We start from the raw sequence: 19,561 nt of genomic DNA on the forward strand, positions 1-19,561 counted from the left end.
CGTCAAAACATTCTGTGCACATTATTTCAAAACACAGGGAACAGTTCCCACAGCTCTGTCTATTAAAGGATGGTCAGGAATGAATATATATAATCTATTAAATTTGCTGAAAACATGTTGCAGTGTGCACTATCAAAAGAAAGGTATTTTCTAAAAAAAAAAAATAAATCACACTCTCTTCACCATCCGTGAGAAATTAAGAGCAGGATGGCAAAGGGTGTTTACACAGGCACTTAGCCAGGAAACAGTGTGTTTTCCACAGACACAGTCATTCAGGGAGCACATCTCTGAGCTCCCTCCCCCTCTGTTCTCATACCCCTGTAATTATATCGAGAAATCTATCTGTAGGTGAGAAAATACATACAGTTCTGCACAATGCATTCAAATGCTACCTCTTTCCTTTAGGCAAGTGCTACCACACTGAGGCCATTTGTAGGAATTTTACACAGCAAGATAAACAAATGCAAACCCCTTAAGGAAACACATGAACTGCATGATAGTTTCACAGTGAATCATTACCAAAAATCTGTGTAAGGAGACTGCAAAAGCATTCTGTATAAATCTTCTGTGAAATGCAGCATTGCTTATTAGCAGGCTCGATGGAAAACCTCGTGGGGTAGAAAGTCCTGTCACTTTATTTGTATGTGCTTTCCTGCATCTTAAGTTGCAGCTTCGGATCCCTCAGGATCATGTGAGGCTAGGTTATATATTAGAGAGCTGTGCTATAGTGCTGTGAGTGTGTAAGCCCAGCAGCTGGGGAGTGTTATGGTTGCTGCTTTCCTGTGCTAAGCTGATTTACTTGTTTAAGGTCTGACCTCATCATCCTGTCAGTATGGATTCCCACCTATACAGTTAGCAGCAGCTTAGCATCGGCTTGAAGAGCTTGCAGTGTATTAATCAGAAGAGAGAGGGAGAGCTACCGGTATTTGTTCTTTTGTTGTCTTTTCTTAAGAAGAGGAGTTGAAACACAAGAGATAACAAAGAATCCATTTCCTTTCTAAAAGAATAGGCTTTTGTCTTTTTTTTTTTCCCTGAAAAAATGTCAGTATCTGGAAAGAAAGAGTTTGATGTGAAGCAGATCCTGAGGCTCCGCTGGAGGTGGTTCAGTCACCCCTCGCAAGGCTCCACAGGCACGGGGGGCTGCCATCAGCAGGAAGGATATGAGCACAGAGGGACACTGATTCAGAACAGGTTGAAGAACCACTCTCGGGACAGAAATGGGCTGAAGAAAAACAGCAGTCCTGTCCACCACAATATACTGGCACCTGTGCCAGGTCCAACCCCAGTGCACCACCGATCTATTCAAACCTGGCATCAACAACGTCTCATAGAACAGCTTCGATCAAATGAGGATATTCCCAAAACAAGCACAGAGGAAAACTGTGTCAAAGAAGATTCAATTAAAACCACACAGGAGTTGCAGATGATCACAGGAGAAAATTCAGATGAATCTGCAGAGAGGTAGGAGTTTTAAAGTCTGCACTTAGAAAGCCATACTTCTATCCAAGTTATTCCCTAAAACTGTCTTTGTTTGTAACCAGAGTTCCTTACTGTATTAGTCTCACTTTATATATGTGCACACCCACACTCAGATGAATAGGAACACATTCACATTTAAAAAATGAACAGGAACATTGCCATGAAATTTTGATCTTTGCTTAAGATACATCATTCCATAACTATGCCATAAAAATAAAATCTGTCAGTTTGTCAAATTTTCTCTGTTACAGTTTACAGCATAATATTTTTTTGCCTTGATTTATTACATTTAAGTGCAATGAAAAAACGAGCCTTCTGAAACATTGTCCTCATTCTGACTTTATCAATGGGTGCAACTTTGACAAATGGGAACTGCTGGAGGTGCAGTCTGTGTGGTTGCCATCGCTCTGTCTAATTTCTCATTGCCTTTTTTTACTGCCTTCTTGACAAGTGTAATTAACCTTGAACTAAGTGGAAGGGAAGCATCATTACTTGGCTTTTGTTAAAGGTTTGTTTGAAATCACATTACTTTCACAGCTTGTTTAGGATACTAAGAGACAAATACTTTCTGCCAGGTCAGGTGAAAAAACATTACAGCTATGACACCTTAAAGGTGTAAGCACAAAGGAAGAGCTATTTTTAAGATGTTAATACAGAGAAGAAAATATTAATACAAGTTATGTGATTAATTATGTCTTCTATTTTTTTTTTCAAAATTGATGTCAATGTTATTAGCTTATACAGCAACAATTCTACCCCATCTTTACCCCACCTTGGACTCAAAATATGCATTTATAATGTGATTATTTGCACCATTTGATGAGATTGCCATCAGTCTTTGGGAATAATTTAGGTTTCTTATATTGTATTTTAATACAAATCTATCTTACTTCAAGTTATAGTTTCTCTCAGTAAAAACAAAGCTGACAGTTTGTGTATTTTTAGCAGATATTATTTTTCAAGTTGTACATCTGGTGTAGAGAACATCTGCAGAATGAACAGAAAAAAAAAAGCATTCCAAAATGTCATTTTGAAACCAATACTAGTAGTTAATGTGTACTACATAAAATCATTACAGAATAAAATCAGTGAGGTAGGTAGGAATGGGGTAGTTCTGTATGTTTACTAGTGTACTAGTTTGTAATGTGTAAGAAGCATACTCTTAGTATAACTTGTTTCAAATGACAGTACAAATTTCCTGAAAAACAAAAAGTAATTTGAGGCACACTTTAGAAAGAAAGTCAACTTAATTTGAACAAAAGTAAGGAACACTGAATAATCAAAATAAGAGTCTATATTATGTGAAGAAGAATGTAAAAAAAGCACGATGAATTTGGTTTGGAAGGTAATAAGCCACTGTCTTCTAAAATAAGATGTGACATTTTCTCCAGCTATATATAAACTTTCTGCTAAGACCTCATGAAGTTTTGTACCTTCATATTAAGTCAAATTTAAGTTCTGCTTTTGAGCTGTTTAAATTTGCAGCTTTTCAAAAAGTTTTAGAAATGTATATATCTTATAAAATATTGTTATATTCAAAGAAATGTATTTTCTGTAAAGTTATCATAAAAACTTTTTAAGCCTGTTGTAGGTTAAAACCTATCTTAACACACACTTTAGAAGGCTGAGTATGTAATAAATTGTTTAGATGGTGATTCATGACAATGAGTTTCTCTATAATTACAATTTTATTTCAAGAAAATAAAATAGATCATTAAAGACACCTCAACATAGCTCCAATTTCTTAAATATATACCAATGGAAATCATTAAGTAAATTATCATTCTCTTCCCCTATAGAATCCAGCAAAGGACACACACCAATTAATATACTAATTGATTGGGTAGACATGAAATACTGAGAAGAAGAAATAAAGAGAAGCACCTTTATATGTATAACTGTCTATATCTAGTTGCTGGATATATTTTTATCTCTTCAGAACAATGCCTCATCTTATTCCTTTGAAATCATCCTTTTAAATCATTTTGGGCCTCTGTTTTCTTTAGAAGTTCCAAATAGTCACAATTGGTTGTAATCAGTGGGATCTGCTGGTAATTAACACATCTGAAAAATCAGGCATTTGCAGGATCCCCTGATTGCATCTTCTTACACAGTTAAAGCCCCTGCATAACGAACCATACAATTGTTGCAGCCATATGCTCTTTCACATTCATACCTGAGGACACCAAAGACAATCTCACAAAAATTTGCCTTTTATTCCGTAAGAGGAATCGTATCTTCAGAGTGGTTGTCTCTCATCCAACGAGTTTACCTCTACCCATTTTTAGCTGGACTAAAGCACTGCTACATGTCACTTGGACATTGAAAATAGTAGAAAAGGATAGCAAATCAGGCCAACACCTCAATCTTGAGCAGACTATGAAAGCAGTTTCTACTAGCAGCTTAATGCTTCCTACCAAAAAGCTCTGGAAACATGAAAACAATATTCTCAGTTTCTACAGAAAAACTTGAGATGTCTTGAGAAAACTCAGGACTTAACGCTTTCAGCGATGCAAACATAACATCCTGGGGTTTGATGAAAGGCTTGTTCAGTGAGGAGGAAAGGTAAATAAGAAAGTTCCAAACAATAGTTCCATTTGGAATATACTATCATCAATACACTTGTCTCTGCTTTCTTCAATCTTTTTTGGTACTCCTGTACACAAATTAAACAGTGCCTAAAGAACCCCTTCTGACCTACAGGCTTGTTCCTGAATGATATCCCATGACAAATAACAGCCAAAGTAAATGAGAGCTTAAGTGGCCAAAACTCATTAGTTTTGTAGTAACAGTAGCCAGTTTTGACCAACCGATAAATGCTAGGTGCACAACAGATAAATAGGTTGCTTATTGGCACAAGGTTAAGTAAAGCCTCCCAGTGTGCCTGGGGACTGTCTTATCCAGTGTTGCTAAGGGAACATACTCAAAAGGTATCACACAGTCTTCTAGAAGCATCTAAAATGATGGGCCTTGACCTATTATAAGATCCTTATGGAAGTTGTGTCTACAGTTTTGAAAAAAGCTGAACAGTGGAAGATACACATGTCATTGACCTGGTCTGATTCTCACCAGTCTACTCCTTGAATGAGGATTGGGACCTTTTCACAGGTGAAAAACAGAGAAACTAGCTAAAACCTGAATAGATACCAAGTTATTTTGTTTATTTGTACACTGTATTTCCCACTATGAAATATTATGGTATTACTGGGATGGTCAGAAAGCTAAACCCACAGAATATGGTCATGCAAATGAAGAGCAAAAACCTTCAAAGATTTAGGTTTGGCTTAAAGTAAGCAGGAGCTTAAGTGAGCTCTGAAACAATGCATGGTAAGTAAACTGTGAATTGCTCCTGGTTCAGAAGGCATGGTCATGGATTTTTGTGCACTTTAGCTAGTTGATGATCATCTCTGATCTCCTCTAACTGTCTGGAGGCTGTTGAGGTTCAGGGTCCTCTATCAGGGAGACCTTGAAGCAGATCCATTTCTTTCAAAGAAAGTGATCTGGCAGTGGTCCGGAGAAATCAGAAAAAACTTGGAGGATTTGATTACTAGATTTTGTTTGATGGCTGACAAACTGAAAAAAGCACTGATACCTCCTAATAAGAAGAATCCATGGTATTGAATTACCTTGATTACTTCCCTTAATAAAGTTTGGACTCACAGACATGACGGTATTGACCTTTCAATGCAAGCACTATGCCTAGTATTTATTAATGTTATGCTACATCGCCACATCAATGTGTGCATGCTTGTTGGGAGATATATTATGATTGTATATGTCTACTATTGAAGACCATGTGTGCTGGTAAAGTATGTGTGTACCTCTTTTCCTAGTTGCCCAAAGGCAGTTAGATTTCAATAATGAATATAGCACCCATTCATCATTTTTCTCTTATGTATTTTTTATAATTTTGTGGCCGAAAAATTGCTGACAAACCCTAGTTTGGTTGACAAACCCTAGTTTTGCTAAAGATACATGCTTTCTAATTTCATATGAGGCAAAATACACTTCTAATTAATTTTAATAGAATCTTTTGATGTCATAATCCAAGCAGCTGGTACTGATGTACATGGAAACAGATATTCAGGAGTATCCTCTTAATTGAGGCAATGCATTTTCTGTAGCGACTATTTAAGATGTTCAGTTATTTTGATAGTTCATCTTAAGACATGAAAATTAATCTAATTGTCTTTTTTTTTTCTTGTCAGCCATGCCAAAATAACTAACAGATCATTTCCCTTACTGTCTCTCACATATACACACATATACATACATACACACATACACATACATACACACATACACTATTTCAGATATTATCCCCTACATAAGGGTTTTACCTGGAGTTCTGTTTTTATTTCCAGCAGCAGATAATAACCTGGGCTCACATTCCAGTGTGAAAGGCACCACAAGGGAAAAATTGTTGTTGTATCCCAGCAGATACTGAACAGGTGGAAATGAATAAATCAGCCTGCAGTGCCTGACCCCAATTTCTTGCACATACGGTGCCATTTTTTAGGTTAGCTAATGGGGCACAGATCAAGGACACGCGCTGTCATGTTTCCTTCTGATAAGCACTTTTTTGGGTAGAGCCATTACACTACACATTCATCATGTCCTCTAAAGTCTGTAACAGATACTCACTGAAATGATGTCTGCTTCATTTTTCAATACAAAAGAACATTTCCAAAAAAGAAAACGGCTGATAATTTTCCTGGTGAAAATGGAACATATGAATTATTCTGTGAAACCACTGGTCAAACCAGATTGAGAGAGGTTTTTTTGCATTAAGAGTACAGTTCTGGGTATCTAAATAAGCAGAGTCCTACCACTGACTCGTGAGAATGATAATGAATGACAATGCATGTAGTAAATGGAAAGACTAAGATGCATCTTGTGCAGAGAAGATGATAAAGCATTGCATTGAGAGTAGCACATCATGACACTATTTTCCCCTCATGAGTAAAAATTCAGGTTCATGAACCATCTCTGATGCCTAAAATAAAAGCTTAGACATTATTATTCCCAATCTCACATAGCAGCAGCCTTTATTTTTAAATGAAGACGTAACTGCTCCAATTTTATTTTCACTGAACTTCCAACATTTTGGAAAAAAGCTTTCAAAAATCTTAACTTTAGCAAGTAAAAGGTTTGCAAGCACAATAAAGCATACGGGACATCTAGTCAGATGGCACGTCAATCCTCTGTGACAAAGTTGGATCAACTATATTTAGGTGCTTTCTTAGTTATCTGTAGTACAACTTAAGCTCATTATTTCCTTCATCTTTCCCCCCTGGATATAGATAGCATATTGTTCCCCTTATTCTTATCCCCACACTATTCTTTACAGCATTCATTTATATGTTTGACATTGCTATAAGTCTAAAGAGCTGCAATTCTTGCAATAGTTTTTCAGAAGTCCTATGCTAGACAGCTATGGTAATTTTCACTGCTCTCCAGACTTTCTTCAGCATGCCTGTCTGTACTTGCCATACTGTGGTCAGATTTGGATATGTTCTGGTTAAAGCCTGACAATTCTAGTGTAGAGGGCAGCATTACTTACATGTCATTCTGACTAAAAATCTGTTTCAATATCCTGCTCAGTTGTTTTTTTTGTCAACATCATGGTGCTATTGTTCATGCCTGGTTTGTGATTCATGTGAAACTCCTGACCCTGGACCAAAGACCTGTTCCCTAACCATCTGTACAATTTTGCAGTTATTTATTCCTAAATCTAGTACCTTTCACAAATAAATTTCATCTTATGTTTATCAGATAATGTCTCCAATTTGCTGAGTTAATATTCAGTTCTGATTCTATTTAATGTCTCCCATTTACTGATTTAATATTCAATTCTGGTCCTATGCTCCAATATACTTGCAGCTCCTCTCAGCTTGGCATGATCTTCAATTGTAATAAAGTTCCCATCAAAGCTTTCTCTTTGTTCCCTCCTCTCTCCAAGTAATTTAGAAAATCTGTGAAAAGTCATAGTGGAACTTCAGTGGAAAGTTCCTTAGGAACACAGTTTGATTGAGCTTCCTATTTGTCAGGGAACCATTGATGACCACTTTAAAAGTATGATTTCAAATGAGCTTCGCACCCATCCCATAATGCTTTACTCTAAACAGCACTTCAGGTTGAACTTAGTGCTACCTCATATGAGACAGTGTCAAAGAATGTTCTCATGTCCAAGATATAAATGACACCTACTTCTTTTCTGTTCTCCATAATGCCTACTGAAACCTATTAATGAAGGACTTCAGTTTATTTTAACATGTTATTCTTGCCAAATTCTTGCTGTTAGCCTTCTCTTATACTTTTAAGTGCTTAGAAATAATAATTATATATATATTATATTATATTACTTTTACACTGTAGAATTTAGCAAGAAGTAAGAGCTAGGAAAAGAAATTATCCTTCTATCTTGTGAAGAATTTTTTGGTTTCTTTAATACTTATAACAATTTAATATATATTCAGCAGTGTATTTTAAAAAGATGATTTTATGCCAGTCTGCTATAGATAGCCAAAATACTTCATTACCACCTCAGAGACAAGCAAAAACTAATTGTCTTCTAAAGATGACCTTTAACTAAAGGTCAAAATATGAATTTGAAACTGGAGACATTTGAAATGGGTTATTTAAGACACTGTAGCTGATCTCCTCTCAGAAGTGATGCTTGAACAGCTCTTGTGGCCTTTCAGCGCTTTAGCGCGGTGGAAGAGCAGTTTGCAGCAGGGGAGCGAGGGTGACATTCTAGGCAATGATGGCTGATGAACACCCCATGGCATCACTGAGATGCTGCGTCTGCTAGTGCCAGAGATTACTTCAGTTTTACTTAAGAACAAAGGCACACGTAACGCATGAGCCAATTAGTGACATTAAGCTGATTTTTAATAGCATTTTACTGAAATTCACTCACAACTGGTTGAAAAAAGATAGGTGAGAGTAACCAAGAAAGTTTTCCTTTGGTAACTACGGCTTGCTAAGTGTAGAAAATTTGTGAAGTTACAGTAAGTGGCATCTGGTGCAGGATTAAAATCTAAGGGCAGATTTACCTTTTTCCCAGAAGTCAATAACTCACAAGGAGGGATAGGACTTTTAGGCAACGTGTGACTGTAATGAACAGTGACCAAAGTCATTCTGACTAAACAAATCCTGATGCCTCATATAAGAGCTCTTGGTACAGAAATTAGAATCAGTATGTCTCAAAGGCATCCTCAGCAGATTTTATTCCTACTTTCTCCTTCTATTATGACACCTTATGGGGATTTTGAAGAGGCAAAAAGTATGACATTAAAATGATTTGAAAGAGTTATTAAAAAATAAAGAAAGAAGTAGGTTTGTATTTTGAAATTAATTTTATATTTAGCCTGTAGAAGGGGTGGATATTTATTCAAAAGATTTTTTTCATAGCTACGTAAATAGAATCACAGGATAATTTAAGCTGAAAAGGACCTCTGGGTGTCATCAAGTCTAACCCTGTCTCCCCAGCCCCCACCAAGAAGGCTATAATGATAAATAATATGACTTACTAAAAACACTCAATATTTTGCAGGCTTACATTTAACATGCATAGCTTTCAAAGATGAATTATTACAGGCAAGGGAAAAAAATACCATTTAATAGTAATTTAAGAAACTAGGACAATTCTATCCATTTCAAAACAATTTCTTTATGATTCAATTATCTTCTCATTTCCACTCCATACAGCTTGCTCTCAGCAAAGACAGCTGTTAAATTACTTTTTAAAGAGTTATTACTGTTCTTAAAATCACTTCTAATGTCTCCAGAAAAAGTTAAGGAGATGATTAAACACATGCGACCAATGCAGAGCAGTTTTTACAGACATACTGAGCATATGCAATTGTAAAATCAACAGGAAATCGTAGGGTTGTTGGAGCATTCTTGGAGAAGGGGGGGAGAGTTTGCTTGATTTGAAAGTTATAGCTAGACAGCATTCTGAAAGAAAGCAACAATTTATTTTCACCATTGTTTTGTGGTTGAATTGTTTACTTTGAACTATTTGAAATACTGTAATGAGAAACATTACTAAAATCTTTGACATTTAAAGAAATAAAGGGATTTGTTTGTTATAGTCAAACAGCTAAGTTAGACCAATATATACCAATTTAGTTTAGCTCCTTTCATTCTGCTAGAATAAAATAATGATACTATATTTTGAGAACGACTATATCATGTGATAAGATAAAGAATATGGCTTGTGTATGACATACCTGTAGGTATGCAGGCTAAATGAACACAGAAAGGAAGCTGAAGTGCTGTCGGGATTCACAGAAAGGGCTTAAGGTAAGTATAGGAAATAAACTTAAAAAATAATCTCTAAAACACAGCTATAACAATATTTCCTCCTCTGTGAAATCAGACTCCACCTCAGTGACTCTATCATCAGATACACTGGCATGAGAACTTCCCACGCAGCTCTGACAGCAAATCCTCTCCCAGTCCACCCCCGTCCCTCCTTTTCCAAGCAAATGCTTAATAGTCAAAACTCAATTCAGAGCTAATTAAAGTAGATAGAACAAGACCTTAGAGCCTCAGTTTTTCCAACAATTCTGCCCATCCAATAATTATTAGCACAAAACAACTTTGATTTCATTCTAGTAACGAGTAACATTCTATACGACATCAGGATATTTCACTAAATGTCTGTCTGCTGCTCACAGGTAACAAGGATAACTAAAAGTATTTAAAGGAACACCATACCTCGTAGCCATCACCTCATTTGGGGTTGAAATATGTGCTATGGTATCTAAATGACAACAGTTTAAAAAAGTTTTGTCAGGAAACAGGCACTGTATTCTCCTGCTGTGTTCTGCAGTTGCATGAAGCTGCCTTGTTTAGAAATGAAACAGCACATGAAGAGTACATGATTAAAAGTTTGCTTCATTGCTTTCTCACCTAAATCATATTTAGGCTAAACAAACATTTATTGGAAGAGAAAACAACATCTGATACCTGGTTCTTTCTTCAGTTTTGCTACATGTATTTTGAAAATCTTTGGACAAGAATCTGGGTATGTTACCTATATGTTAACATTTGGTTTAATGAAATTCAAGATCTCAGCCAGCTTCTAATGTTTAAAATGTATGACTTTATGACTAGTTGCATTAGGATCTGAAACTCCATATCCATGGGTTATGTCTCAGATTTGTTGCTTGCTTCTTACATAAACTCAGAGAAATCACTTAGCCTCTTGATATCACAGGGACTCAGTAAGAACTGATCAGTGTTTTCAAATATCAGAATTTCCCTGCAAACTGCTACTAAAATGCAAAGTGGAGTGTATGTACATTATGATTGATGCATTATACTATATAGTTGCACAGTTTATCTTATCATGATAATAATATCACAAAAATCAAAGTCTACTATTTTAGCTAGAAGTTTTCTGTTACAATAAGCAGTAGAGACCACCAATATACTTATAATAAAATGTTTTGAACAGCAAACACAAAGGGAATATGTTTGATAAAGTGGACAGCCACAGTCACCATTTGCTATGCTTCAGTTTACCTGATAAATTAGAAGTCAAGAGGAAGGGAGGCACTCTTGCAAGAAACGAGCATTTTCAAAGCTTGTTCATTTTAACAGAAGTTGAGAAAATGAAGAACCTTTTTGAACTGGGCAAATATACCTTGATTTAAATGGAAATTGTGAGCAAACCACTAAGAAATCCTAGGAGTTGGAGAAAAGCTATTTTAAGCTTTTACATATGGTTTGTGTTGCTAGGGAAACCTCCCTTACAGTGTTCATTTAGCACAGATGCTCAGGGAAGCTCTGTGACTCCATGTCGTGCCATTTCAGAATGCTTCAGAATGTGAAGAAATAGAGATGCACATATACACACGTGTAGACAAAAATATCGCTGTATTTTTATCTTAGTCATGTCCTACATCTTTGGTGGAAGTCAATTCTTTCCATTTCTGCCGTGACAGTGGTAAATCAAAAGCTTTGTAATTAAAAACCTCTGTTTCCAGACTGAGGATATTTGTTCAAACAGTACCTTTGATTTTTATCCATTTGGGTTCACATTTTAGATAGTCATCTATTTAGAGCAAAAGATCTGGCCCACCCTTTATGACCCTAGGGCAGATGTGACTTGCCAAAATGCACCGTATAACCTGCTCCGTGGGGGCTTTACTGCCACAGTGTTCTGCATTCTTCCTTCACCTCCTCAGTGCCCAGGCAGGTGACGGCCTGGAAGGCGGCTGCAGTCTGCCATGATCAAAGACACACGTGCCTCTCTGTTGAGTGGGCAGGAGGGCTCAGACCTTTGCCACTGGCACCTCTTCCAGGGCATGCATTAACGAGGAAAAGTTAGCCCCAGGCAAAGGCAAAGCCTCGGATCCATGTCCGGGATCCAGGCAAATGTTTTCTTTCCACTTCTTCCCAGGTGATCAAACAGGGAGGCGATCGAGGGAGTCAACAATAAGGGAAATTCAAACGGGGCTTTGGCAGGAGAGAGAGCCACAAAGATATAAATCCATAGCTACGGATTTCCCTTCTGACTCTTCTATTCTTTTGTTGAGGTCTGAGCTACTGTTCTTCCAGCGACCTGGTGTTAGTGTGTGCCGACAGTATTGGGCTCTCAGTGACCGCAATGCTTTCCTTGTACTAAACTTCTAAGGCCTTGAAAGTTTTACTTACAATTTAACAATGATTTGTAGTTTGAACCCTCCTCAACAAAACAAAAAAAGCCAACAAAAAACTTTTTTTTAAAAAAACATTTTTAGAAAGCTAAAAATTAAGCCCATCTATGGATGTGCTATTGAAGGCACCCCCTAATGTGCTACTAAAGGCACTTGACTATTGTTTATTCAATCCAAAATATGAAGAATAAAACAAAAAGACACTTCCTGATAAAGAAGAGAATAAAGATATACTCTGAACAAAAATTATGGCGTTCTAGAGTTTGAAATTATATTTAGAATGGATATATACTTATTTAACCAAACAGTAACAACTGTAGAAACCAAACTTGCCAGTATGGCATATTTCTGAACCATACTGTTATTTACATATCAGTGGGTAATATAAGAAAAAGAAAGGGATAGCGGATTAGACATTTGTAGGGTCTTAGTGCCACCAAAATAAGTTTAGGTTAGGTAGGAAAGAGGCAGAAATTGATTTTTGCTACAAGGTAATCCAATTGGAGCAATGAAAACCATCAGTTATTTTGGACATCACAACTACAGCTTTCTGCAGAAAGTTCTCTAGTTTGTCCAATACACTGGAGAATTTTGTGTTTCTTTTTTGAGTCATGAAGTGTAATTCAAAACATATGTAAATATTGAACTACGATTGTATCAAGAGTTCTAAACCAAATATACATCAATATATTTTAGCACAATACTTTGTAAAATCATTTAAAGATGGAAATGCTTGTTCTGAGTCATATTTTCATGACTGTCTCACATAGGACATTCACAGAAGATTGGCTCCGGTCTTTCTGTCTGGTCATTCAGTTTACAGAAAGCTACATGTAAAGCCAGAAATTCCCTCCTGTGACATTACTTACAACCTCCCCTGTGCTGCTACAGTGGCTTAGGATGGACATTTGATCTTTCTATCTGAGGTGCTTGACCTAGTAAAATCATCCAGCAGTACAGCCACCTCAGTCTCTTGATATATCTTGTCATAGTGGATTTACAAGCAGTGTAAGAGAGCTTCCTGGGAAGTTGCAGCATTGTGAACATGCAGGAGCCAGACTGTTCAATCAGAACACAATGAAGCAGTGAGAAAAGCACAGAAAGGAGCAAGTTTTAAGTCAGGACTGATTTTTTGTCTTAATTTGTTTTTTTTCATTCACTTAAAGGATCTCAAATTCACCTATAATGAAATTTAGAGTGTCTTGGTGCTATAATATGCCAATAAAGTTGCTCAGCATGAAGCTCCCACGGGATGCCACAAAGCAGTGGAGCTCATATGTACCTCTTACTTCTTCATTCAATATGTAACTCCATTACTAGTTAGCTGCTTCAAGTTTCCTTATACTTTTTCCCTTAGTGTTACAGTGAAGTCAAACCTGAACTTAACAGAATTAGTAAAAGAACAAAGTCAGGACTGGAAGGACAGTTTGGACTGTTCAGTGAAGCAGTGAACTCTGATAAGTTTACTCACAAGCTACTGAACTGGCTTTTATTCTTCGTCTAGAATCTGGAATTATTTCCTTGTATATTTTGAACAATACATCAGGTTGATACCTCATCTTTGAATTTTCACAAGTTGTTTTCTTTTAAGTCTCTACAGTTCCTAAAACATCCTTTGTTGTTCCCCATATGTCAAGCCATTAAGTGAAAAGGCTGTAAGGTGATCTGTACACTCATGGCAAGATAGAAAGGTAAGACCTCAGCAAAAAAGGGTCCTGACCCAGAAACAACATAAATGTAGTTTTAGTGTCACCTGTTCAATTTAATACATCAATATTTCACATTGAATTTGGAGGGAACATCAATTTGATTCAATAAAGAGGTGTTCAGCAGACAGCGTCTAGCAAAAGGTGAGCAGGAAAGGCTGACCTACCCTTAAAACATTTCATTAGCTCTCATTTGATCTTCTTGCTGGTGGAAACATGGTCAGTAGGGATACAGCAGAATATAGGTTATGATGTTGCACAAAAATTGAACAACTAATAGCAGTTTTCTATTGTCATAAGAGAAAACTACATGAGAAACTAAGCAAATTCCCAAGAAAGAAGCTAGATCATAATAATTTCCAGAGAGGGGAGTATCAATGCTTTCAGGACAACCTTAAAACATTTAGAAGGTAACAGATTAAGTATTTATATTAATCTACTTAAAGTCTTTTTCCTCTCCAACTGAAAACCTCATTAAATATATTATTACCTCTTTCCAGTTTTTCAAATTACCAGGAGTCAGAGGATCAGAAGATCACAGGATAATTTGGGTTGGAAGGGATCTCAGGAGGTCTCTAGCCCAGTCCCTGCTCAAAGCAGGGTCAGCTGTGAGATCAGCCCAGGTTGCTCTGGGCTTTATGCAGTCAGGTCTTGAAAACCTCTAAGGATGGAGACTGCATGACCTGGTGAATAGTCTTAAGGCATATCTTGTAGCATATTTTCACTGAAACAATACAGATTGCAAGCAACCTAAATAATCAATTCCTTCTTCAGGAGGGAGAAAACAAATCTAAGGAAAGATTTTTTTTTTCTATCAAGACCCGTCTGGATGCCTCCCTGTGTAACCTGCCCTAGACTGGTCCTGCTCTGGCAGGGGGGTTGGACTCGATGATCTCCAGAGGGTCCTTCCAACCCCTAACATTCTATGATTCTATTATTAGCTATGATAGCATATTATCATATGCTTCATTTAGTTATTGTTATATTACAGCCTTAGCAAAAGTCGTAATATGTATTTTATTGAATAAACATAATAAAATTGCTCTGTTATTTTTTGTAAGATCACATTATAATGTGATTTTGCCTTCCTCCAGCCTAGAACAGTGAATTGTACAGACACTCCAGGAAAAAATCTGTCACAATAATACTATCAACAACATTTTCTGCAGTTCATATCAGTTCCACTTGTACTTTTCAGCCTTTCTTTATTTTTCTTTTAATTTCATATACTACTTTTATTTAGATTTCATGTTTTTGTTCCAGTTTAATTACAGTGAGCTGACGTTGACACAGACCCTGGCTTGTTAGAGCCGTTAGCACTATCATCTACCAGGATAAATGCCAAGTTTCCAATGACATCAAGAGTACAGGTTTTCTTAAGACATGTTGTCAGAAATAGTGTTAAGTACCCTTGATACTGTCAAATAAAAGTAGACCTAACAGCCTATCTGTAAAGGTTGTAAAGACAATTTTCTTTCTATACTACAAAGATGCTATAGACTCACGAATAGAGGTTTCCCCAATAAGCAATTGTTGTAAGTTGCTGTCTCAAAAACCTACTTTTCTGAAAGATACGTGAATTTCTGACATTAGTAAAAATGCACAGAATAATGAATACGAAGCTATTTCTCAGATATTATAAAAGTGAAAGTCAGTGACCAAGGGTAAGAGCAGGAGATAAAGCACAATAGTCTACATAATTTATAACATTAACAATTCCTTCCAGTATATATGGGAGGGTAATTCAGTGTATGCTGGTTTTATTGTACTGACTTCAAAGCCAATCCGTCCGATTGAGCCAGATATGAATACAGCAGGCTAAGGCATTTTAATACCTTCCTAGACCTAGGTTTGAGTTATGTTTTCTGATACAGAAAACCAGATGATAACAACTAGCTGGAGAACACTTTGGTGTCAGGATATCTGTACCAATGAACACATAGAAATATCTGTCTATAACAGAGGGAAACACTCTCAGGTATAATTACACAATTAAGAAGAGGGAGGAATTGACTGTAGTTCAAATTATGTAGCTAAAAAAACCTTATAGAAAGAAAACTTCATTCTGCCTCTCAAGGGTGCTTTCTGTCTGTGAGGCTGACCATACCTTTATACACATTCCCTCTCACTGTCTTGTAACAAATTTGTAATTATGATAAGGTAAAAGGAAAATTATCAAATCAAAAAATCTGAGGATCCCAATGTGAAACAACCTCAGGTCAGCAGTAAGAAGTCTCACCAAATAAGTGGGTGATTTTGGTTTTAATCACTTCCTTGTTGCATCCTCTGTTAATCCTGAGCTATAAAGAGAGTAATAAACATCCCCTTTCCCCTTAATTTGGAGAGAAAGAAAAATCAACAGTAGCTTTGAGACTGATCTGTTAAATACTCTTGCAGCACACCTATTTAACAGGGCACACTGGCTAAACAGGTTAAGAATCAGACATTCTTTTTCCATTGTAGTAGTGTTTAGCCTTGAATGAGGCATCCAGCAGATCAGCTGAATCAGGTGAGGAGATATTTTGGAACAAGACCACAGAATTTTACATTTCTGGGGAAAACTTCACATAAAGTGAAGTGAAATTTAAAGCAGTGCCTACAGCTAAGTGGGGATTATCACATTTTCCCATTTAAATGAAATGTAAGTCTTGTTATTGCTCAGAAACTAAACAGATAAAAGTAGAAAAGATGAAAAAAAAATATTACAATTTTCCGTACTCTCTTGGATCAAAGTTTTTTACCCATACCCTCAAAACTTCAACACAATCTTTAGCTGTTATATTTAAAAAGAATAAATAATAAAGGAGGCAATTGCAGCAGAAATTTTAAGGCAGACGTTGGGACAGTTACTGATGTGCCATAATTACATTGTGCAAGCAATTAGTACAAGTGTATCAACTTTATCATTATCTGTGTTCAGCAATGGCTTCTTATTTCTCAGCCAACTGATGTGGTTTATCTCTAACAAACGTTACGGTCCTGTGATTTCGTGAGGGAAAACAGCATTTCTCAGTCTCCAACCACACGACGCTGCCCAAGACAGAGGGTCAGAGCTCAAACAGCTGCACAGGAGAGAGGCTGCCTACGTGGGGGCTGACTGGAGTGTTCTTGAATAAGCAGAAACAAATGAGAGAAAAAAAAATGATGAGTTGCATTGTAAATATTGCTGCACAAACAAACTGACTTGATGAAGTTGCAGTTTTGTCTCATGCCTTGTCACCGCTAAAGCACATACAGGGCACCACAGAGCTGAAGTCACTTTGGTGTTTTCAGCTATGATCAAGTCCTGCGGATGTCTAATGTCTCTAACTGGTATCCAGTTTGCTGCTGATGGCTGGTATGATTTACAGTGCAGAGGGAAGGTGATCCAAAATAAAAATCTCTGTGTGGCACTGCTAACTGTTACATGCTTAATCTGAATTTCACAAATACTATAGCAGGTTAATTAGGCACATTCAACAAATATCCAAAAGGGAAGTGGTCTCCATAAACATATAAATAATAGCCTTATTAAGAACAAAAAATTTAAAATACTGCATTTCATCACCTGGTTTTCATGCAATATTATACTTCTAAGCTTCTTTATTATCAGATTTTCTTCCTGGTTTTTGGCCACAGGCACACTTAATGAGGCACTTTAAGAACATACTGAATTTTAAAAAGGACACGCCAAATAAATGCCATTTGTGTTTTATCATGTTCTAATTAAATAATGAGGAAAATTGAATTTATGCTTTATACACTGATTAATGAAGAGTGCTGTGATGATTAATGAAGAGTACTTTATGAAGACAGAAAATGATTTTAACATAATTCAGAAATGTAAAGAATTGTAGGGCTGGAATGAAGCACAAAGCTCATCACACCCATTCTCCTGACCAAAGAAAAGAGGAAGTTTTACCTCCACAATACCATTTTTGAGTCGCAGCTTGTTTGGGGTCCACTATAATCTAGCTGTTACCTCAACTGTCATTTCTTAGCCTGTGTTTCATTCAGGTAATTACTCGCACGCAAGTGTGAGCAGGTCTTTGAAAAGTAAAAATCTGCCTACAGTTCAATAAGGACATGGGCAAAGATAGCTCTCGGCATTTAAATTCTGTTCTGAAAAGGTTTGTGACTTGCTATCGTATATCGATGTAACAATTAAACCTCCTTTCTATCTTATGCTTGTCTATAATAAAAATATGGAGCAGCATCAGAAGCAGAATTTGCCTGGAATGCATTCAGAACATTGTCTGCCTTTGGAAGTGAATCCCTGATAAATTTTCAGGAGTAGCTATACAAATTGTTCGTATCTCTTATATTTATTACACTTAAAAAATGCCATCCTCGCTCGATTTTCAAAATGTCGTGTGAAATAGTGTCAGAAGTCATCCAAAAGTCAGGATGGCTTCTGACAACTAATGTTTTTCTCCCACTAAGCTTTGTTTTTGTGTCAAAAAAAAATTGTTATGACATGATTCGTTCTGAACTGCAGTGCTGGCTGGTATTTATCTCCTTGTTATCATCTAGATGCTTAATGCTTTTTGATTATTTCTTCAAGTTTTCATTTTATATTGTCTGTCTCCAAATTTCATGTTGCTTCTTTTTAAAAAATGATACTATATTTTCCCTATCTTTCACAAATCCTGACAGGCAAACTAAGAAATTATTTCATTTGGCTCTGTACCTAAGGTGAAATTCATAGAGCTCAGCTACTTTGGAATCATTTAAATATAGATTTATCTCTGCTCTCTCTAGGCTAATCCTCATTCTTAAGCCCTTATTACTAATGCTAATGGTGTTAACACAACTCAGCATCCTAGTGAACACTAACACAAAGATGACATTAAGCAATTTGGGTTTCTGATTCCTCGGAGCAGTTCATTGATCATTTTTCCTCCTGACTGAGCGGAAAACTAATTCCTTGGTCATCATAGGGCTAATGCACTTTTGGAAACTTTTATTATTCAATATTCAGATTTTGTTTGTCCAAACTTGTACACATTTTATAGAAAACAAATATTTCTCCATCTTCTACATGCTTCCTTTCTGAGCAGGTTCACATGAGCCTTGAGTTCTCTTAATGTGTCATTCTCAACACATTAACCCATACCACATAGAACAAGATGTGACAGGTAGACATATTCATACCAGCACATTTGAGGCTAGCTTGCCTATCTTTGTACTACAGTCCACAGCATCCCCTATTATATTTCAACATAAAGGCATCACACTCAAGGATATTTTTACTGACTTCTTTCTTTGAGGTACTTTAATCTCTGCCATTTTTAGTTCACTGATCCCCAGTACTATATTCTGAAGGTCAATATTTGCAGTGATAGTCATACATTGAGGAAAAAATATATATATTTATCATTGAATTTAATTTTTCACTTCCATAATATCCTACAGCTACCATTTTGAATCAGCTGCTGAAGATAAACCAGCAATTATAATATTAATATTAACAAAGTTAATAGAGCACTTTTTTTTTTTTTTGCTTCCAGTATCTTTAAGTCTCTGAAGACCTTTGTCTTTGAAATAATTATGTTAGTGGTATTTCTGCTGTAGATAAAGGTCACTCTACAAAATATGTGAAAAAAGTACCGAGGACTGAAGGAAATTATTAGACTTTAAGTCCCTTTGTAAATATTTGCAGCTTAAAAATATTGCTCTACCCACAAATACATACACTCTATGGGAAATTATTTATTTCAAGAA

At 36.4% G+C, this 19,561-nt stretch overlaps 1 protein-coding gene across 1 annotated transcript in view; it reads left to right on the plus strand.

The window, feature by feature from the left end:
• Window positions 1-1,039: 1,039 nt before the first annotated feature.
• KLHL4 (kelch like family member 4) overlaps window positions 1,040-19,561 on the plus strand; it is a 38,778-nt gene continuing 20,256 nt past the window's right edge. Inside the window, exon 1 of the mRNA XM_068411992.1 lies at window positions 1,040-1,461. Within this exon, the coding sequence (XP_068268093.1) occupies window positions 1,040-1,461 (422 nt within the window). The remainder of the gene's footprint in view (window positions 1,462-19,561) is intronic.

The sequence above is a fragment of the Nyctibius grandis genome, chromosome 13 (genome assembly GCF_013368605.1).
Source record: "Nyctibius grandis isolate bNycGra1 chromosome 13, bNycGra1.pri, whole genome shotgun sequence".
In the NCBI taxonomy this organism is placed as follows: Eukaryota; Metazoa; Chordata; class Aves; order Nyctibiiformes; family Nyctibiidae; genus Nyctibius; species Nyctibius grandis.